This window comes from Triticum urartu, chromosome 1, assembly GCF_003073215.2.
Source record: "Triticum urartu cultivar G1812 chromosome 1, Tu2.1, whole genome shotgun sequence".
Classification (NCBI taxonomy): domain Eukaryota; kingdom Viridiplantae; phylum Streptophyta; class Magnoliopsida; order Poales; family Poaceae; genus Triticum; species Triticum urartu.
This window is the reverse complement of record NC_053022.1, coordinates 53,993,513-53,999,584: the sequence shown is the minus strand read 5'-3', so window position 1 is coordinate 53,999,584 and position 6,072 is coordinate 53,993,513. Positions and strand designations below refer to the sequence as shown.

At 48.4% G+C, this 6,072-nt stretch overlaps 1 protein-coding gene across 1 annotated transcript; it reads right to left on the bottom strand.

The window, feature by feature from the left end:
- Positions 1-1,060: 1,060 nt before the first annotated feature.
- LOC125555191 (BTB/POZ and MATH domain-containing protein 1-like) lies at positions 1,061-2,706 on the bottom strand. The gene has a single exon (XM_048718353.1). The coding sequence runs from the start codon at positions 2,333-2,335 to the stop codon at positions 1,244-1,246; it is 1,092 nt and encodes a 363-aa protein (XP_048574310.1). The 5' UTR covers positions 2,336-2,706; the 3' UTR covers positions 1,061-1,243.
- Between the last annotated feature and the right edge of the window lie 3,366 nt (positions 2,707-6,072).

Below are 6,072 nucleotides of genomic sequence, written 5' to 3'. Positions count from 1 at the left end.
ACAACGTTATTTGGTGAAACAAATATTGTGATAATTATTTTTGTATAAAATATAACTTCTACTAAATTAAAGCAAACCTAATCAATGTGGTAGAAAATTCTGCGATCATTGTAAATATATTTTTTGCGCTGCATGATTCATGTCGTAATAAATAGTGCTTCCTCCCCTACTGCCGCATGCTTCCTTTCTTAATCAAAATTGAATTCATCACAACTTTCTGCATCAACTATCAGAAATCAAGGCCTCACAAATCAAACTGAACCATATTCATCTATGTGCATTCATTCTCTACGGCAGGGAAAAGAATTTCATACCCTAAACATGTGCATCTCAGTACTGTGAAGGCAGACATTGCCTCTACAACTAAACGCCAGTGCATCACTTCTCAAAAAGCAATGCTTCCATCAAATTTATCGCCCCCAATTTTGATCTTCTCTCTCAACAAACGGGTATACCATGAGCTAATGTAAAACAATACATCAATCACTCTTGACATCAACTCATACGGCCCCAATACACATGAGCAGCACTACAGAAACATGGCAAAACACTAGAAATCATCCTTAGTTTATCTGTCTGTCGCCATTATGGACAATCTGATATGGGAGCTACTTATTGGACCAATCTGCGGCACAACCTCCTGTTTTGGAACTAATCCCAGGGCATGGACAATTTGGATCGGTTGAAGTAGAATGATGAACTGAATTATAGAACCCACGATACTCGATCTCAAGGGCCAGGTGCGCCATTTTTTCTTGAACTGGAGATAACCACACAACAAAGAAGCAGCGTCCGAGGGGAGGAAGAAACAACTAGAGAGAGTAAGAGAATGACCCGAGCATGGGGTCGTGGATAGCGGGAGCAGTTGGGAAGCACTCAATTAGGGGCTATGGTAATCTCGCATGGGCCTGACGTACATCATGCTTCCAATCTAGGGGCCTACAACTAGTCTGATAGATGCAATAGATGCAATCTATCAGTAGTCTGATGCCTAGGGTTGCCCGTAACAAAAAGCTGCATGCGGTAAGGACAACAAATCCAGTTCAACATTAATCCTGCATCCCAGCAAATACAATAACATAGGAATCACCCAACTAGTTCATATTCTGATTCCAGCATGGATATACTAGATAGTTTTGCCCTGAGCCCGAGCCACTGAGACCTACATGTACCCATACACACGACAATAGGTAACAACATAGATACTAAATATGATAAGATGCAGTGATCATTAGCTACACTACTAAGTTGTCATGATAATATCTTTGACCGCTTTCAGCTCGGCCGGCAGGAAGCTAGCAGCCAGTTCCCTGAGAACAGATGGGCAGCTATTCTTCAGATGCTCGTAACCATCACTTGCCATCATCGCCTCCAAATTGGAAGGCAAAGCGAGGAACTCAAAACAGGCCTCCTTGATTCTATGCAAGCCGTGCTGCTCAGCTAGAGCCAAACTAGTCGCCACGACGTCAGAGTCAATGAGGTTGCACAACTTCTCTTCGCATATCAGCTTGAGCCTCTCAATGTTGTACCTGTCTGCCGCAACAAGTAGATGACCAGCTATCACCATCTCTCTTCCTGTTTCACCCTCATCAGTTGTCTCAGGAACAGGCAGCGAGTCAGTGTAAATGAAGTGGAGCAAAGACTTGAACACGTCACTTTCCATATCGCTAATTTCAATCAAACTGTTCCCACTCTCCTTCATGGGGCCAAAGAGCTCCGCCCTGAATACTAATGACCGAGCAGCAAGCACGGACCTATGGGCCAAGAAGCTTTCCCCGCCAACCTGAAAGGTCACATCCGCTCCATCCAAGCTGATGAGGAGGTCACCGAGATGCTGGTGCAAGTTACTTGGAGGAACCACAATAAACCGATTAACTTTATGGACAGGCTTCATAACCGTAACATCACACCTGATGCTGAAACTGTCGTCTCTTAGATGCACTGAGCTCTCGAGATCAGCAACCTTGATAAAATTAGAGAAACCCCAGTCTGAACCTTTGCTATCGAAGATATGCTCATGGGTGATCATGCTTTTTGATTCCACAGGTTCTCCATCTTTGTCAAGCAGACTAAATCCAACTTTCGCTTTCACATCGTTAGAAACATCAGAATACAGAGCTAGAAAAACAGATATGAAACCGGCTTCATACTTTTCGGCGTAGCAACCGTTTGGGTAATACTCCACGGCCCAATCGTGACCTCCAACAGTGAAAGGGGTAGATTGCACGTAGTTTCCATGCTCGATTTGCCCCTTGAGTCTTGAGTATCCGTCTATCTTGATCACATATGAACTTCCCTCCGATGACGCTACAATGGCAGCAGGAAGCTGCGCCATTCCGTTGGTGGGCTAGGCAGTTGCAGGGAGCGCGGGTCGAGGCAGCGTCCCCTGGCCGGGGATCGGAAGACCGTCGGGGTCGAGTTGGGGTCGATAGCTGGGACGGTGGTGTGGAATGGCGCTGGGAGGGAGATGGGAAGGAGGAAGAGGGGAAAACGGAGGAGCAAAGATGCTGTCGGCGCTGCCGCTGCTAGCCGTCGACGGTCCTCCCCTGCCTTCACCACGCCGTCAGGGCGCGTCGCGGGAACGGGCCGCGCGTCAGCGAGTTGCCGGGGGGCAGCTCATGTCGAACGCGGCAGCAGTTGCCGTCGCGCGCTGCGACTAGGAAGAAGACGAGCGGAGGACAGGGAGGGCGGCGGCTGTGAATACCTAACGAGATGCGGCTAGGGTTGAACTTTTTTTTTAGACGAGGCTAGGGTTGAACTGGGAGAAGAGGCCTCACGGCATGGTGGGTCGAAGTTCGTGGGCTTAGGACCTTGGGGCCGCAGTTGTTGGGTTTGTCCATGGGCCATATTCGAACTTGGTAGATCAGGCCTTTGGAAGACAACCTCTATACACTCCAATTCTCGTGCCTTGCCGACTGGGAGAGGGTAATGGAGGAAGGACCGTGGAACTTCAAGGGTAAGGCGATGGTCCTAGCGCCATACGACGGATTCACCAAGCCATCAACCATCGAACTCAAAAAGATCGATATCTGGCTGCAAATTCATGATCTGCCTGATGGTTATTTTTCCAAGATCAAGGCCCTGTCGTCCACTGTGGGGGAGTTCATATTTGCCGAGCCAAGGTCATAGGACTTTGAGGGCAATTTTGCCAGGGTTCGGGTGAGGATAGATGTGACAAAGCCTCTTAAAAACGCAGTCTCATTGGTTGTCAAGAAGAAGGACGGGATGGAACGTGTCATCTTCAGAATTAAGTACGAGAGGTTGCCGGATTGGTGCGCTGTATGTGGTTACCTGGGGCACCTGTATAAGGAGTGCGGCGACGGAGTTCACTCGCCAAAAGCACTAGTCTTCAAGGACATCAAAGCAGGTTGGTTTCGTGGCCCTGGCAGAGGCCCGTGAGGGGAGGAGAGTCCTGGAGGTGGCCGCGGTCGCGGTCGGACTGGGCGAGGTGGCGGCAGAGCTGCAGCTAGAGGTGCAATTGGCAGCCAGCAGTATGTGGATCCCGACCTGTCAAGCAGCGATGTCACCATGGAAGACCTGGACAGAAACAGGAAAAGGGCTGCTCTAATGGATCCAAAAATCGTACAGCCACAGCACCCTATCCAGGCTAACAAAAACTTAATAATGCCGCCTCCGGCAATCCCTCCTAGCCCCACATCCAAGCAGGAGACAAAGAGAAACAAGCCAAGTCCTTCCACAGCTGAAACAAACATTGCGAAGAGTGCAACAACTAGCAAGACCCCTGATGCGCGTTTGGCGAACTCCCAAGGAGGGGTTCGCCCGGCGCAATGAGTCTCCTGTGCTGGAACTGCCGCGGAATTGGCAAAGCCGCGACAGTTCGTGAGCTTCGCACTCTTGCGAGGCAATTTGCCCCCTCAATCCTCTGTATTCTTGAAACACAATTAGAAGGGTCGAGGGTTGAACGGTTAGCGGAAGGATTAGGATTTAATAAAAGTTTTGCAGTGAGTAGTTTTGGACGAAGCGGTGGTCTTTGTATTTTTTGGAATGATGAAATAAAAGTGGAAATAATTGGTTACTCAAGGTACCATATTGATGCTCTAGTTGACAACTTGGTGGACATGCAGGTCCGAGTCACTTTTGTCTATGGTGATGCGCAGGTACCCAACAGGCAAAACACTTGGAACACCCTGAAAAACATAGCGGAGACACAAAACAGGCCATGGGCGGTTATTGATGACTTCAACGAGGTTCTGAACCTGAGCGAACATGATGGCGTTGGCAGCCGGAGCCAAGCCCAGATCGACGGGTTTCGTGAGGCGGTTGATACTTGTGGATTGTCTGACATAGGGTACACAGGCACAACCTGGACATTCGAAAAAAAGGTTACTAGAGGCACATATACTCGTGTTCGGCTGGATAGATGCCTAGCCAATCCGGAGTGGCTGTTGGCGTTGCCAGCTTCTACTTTGCATCATAAAACGGCAGCCGGCTCCGACCACATTCCGATCCTCCTCACACTACGTAACATGTATGCATGCAGGGCGGGTCCCAAATCATTTAAGTATGAGACCATGTGGGAGCGAGAGGAATCTCTCTTTACCACTGTAGCGGGCAGGTGGAGCATGCAGGATGGAGGGAGCGTGCAATCTTTGCATGAAAAGTTGGGAGACTTGGCAGGCGACCTCTCGGCTTGGGATCGGCAGAGTTTTGGCTCGGTTCGACAGCAAATATCACAGCTTAAAGTACAGCTACAACTTCTGCGAGCTATCCCAGGTAGATCCGGTCCCACCAGGGAAGAAACTAAAATTGTTGACAGACTGGTGGAGCTCTTTCATCGCGAGGAAATCCTCTGGCGCCAGAGAGCGCGTGTGGAATGGCTAGTCCATGGAGACAAAAATACCTACTTTTTCCACCTACGCGCAAGTAGAAGGCGACGCAAAAATCAAATCAAATCATTGCATGATGAGCAGGGCCAAGTGATTGAGGACCCAACCGGGTTGGAGGAGATGACAACGGCGTATTATAAAAACTTGTACACGTCAGAAGGGGTGCACAATATGGAGGAAGTTCTCCGACACGTCCCAACCAAGGTAACACTTGATATGAATGCTCTCCTAAATGCTCCATATACCAATGAGGAGGTCAAGTGCGCCTTGTTTCAAATGTTCCCAATTAAGGCCCCTGGCCCGGATGGATACCCAGCTCACTTCTTTCAGCGCCACTGGGAAGTATGTGGAGAAGAGGTCACGAAGGTGGTCCTCAAAATAGTAGAGGGAAATGAGTCGGTAGCTTGCATCAATAACACGATCTTGGTCCTCATTCCCAAGGTAAAAAACCCTACTCTCCTCAAACAGTTCAGACCGATCAGTCTATGCAATGTCCTCTACAAGATCGCGTCCAAGGTAATATCCAACCGACTCAAGCAAATACTTCCTGATATTATCTCACCAGAGCAGTCAGCTTTTGTTCCAGGCAGATTGATCACAGATAACATCATAACAGCTTATGAGTGCTTGCATTTTATGAAAAGGAACAAAGCCAAAAAACACCAGTCCTGTGCCCTCAAGTTAGACATGATGAAGGCCTATGACAGAGTTGAATGGCCCTATCTCCAGGCAATAATGTTGAAGCTGGGATTCACTCCCAGGTGGGTGGACATTGTTATGAGCATGGTATCTTCAGTGAAATTTTCTGTCTTGTTCAATGGTAAAAGGCTCGAGGAGTTTAGTCCGTCACGTGGTATTTGACAAGGGGACCCGATATCTCCATACTTGTTCTTGTTAGCAGCAGAGGGCCTTTCGTGCCTGTTAAAATGACAAAGAGAGTCATCCAACCTAAGTGGGATCCGAGTGGCATCTACGGCGCCACTAGTTAACCACTTATTATTCGCTGATGACAGCCTGTTGTTCTTCAAGGCTAACGGTGTGGGGGCTACCGAGGTGAACCAAGTCCTGGATATTTACTGCACAGCCATCGGTCAGCGGATAAATTTTGACAAGTCGTCTATTTTCTTCAGTAAAGGTGTCCCCGAGGTGGTTCGCAATGACATTAAGAATATCTTGAACGTCCCTAACAAAACTTTGAATGAGAAATACTTAGGTATGCCCACAG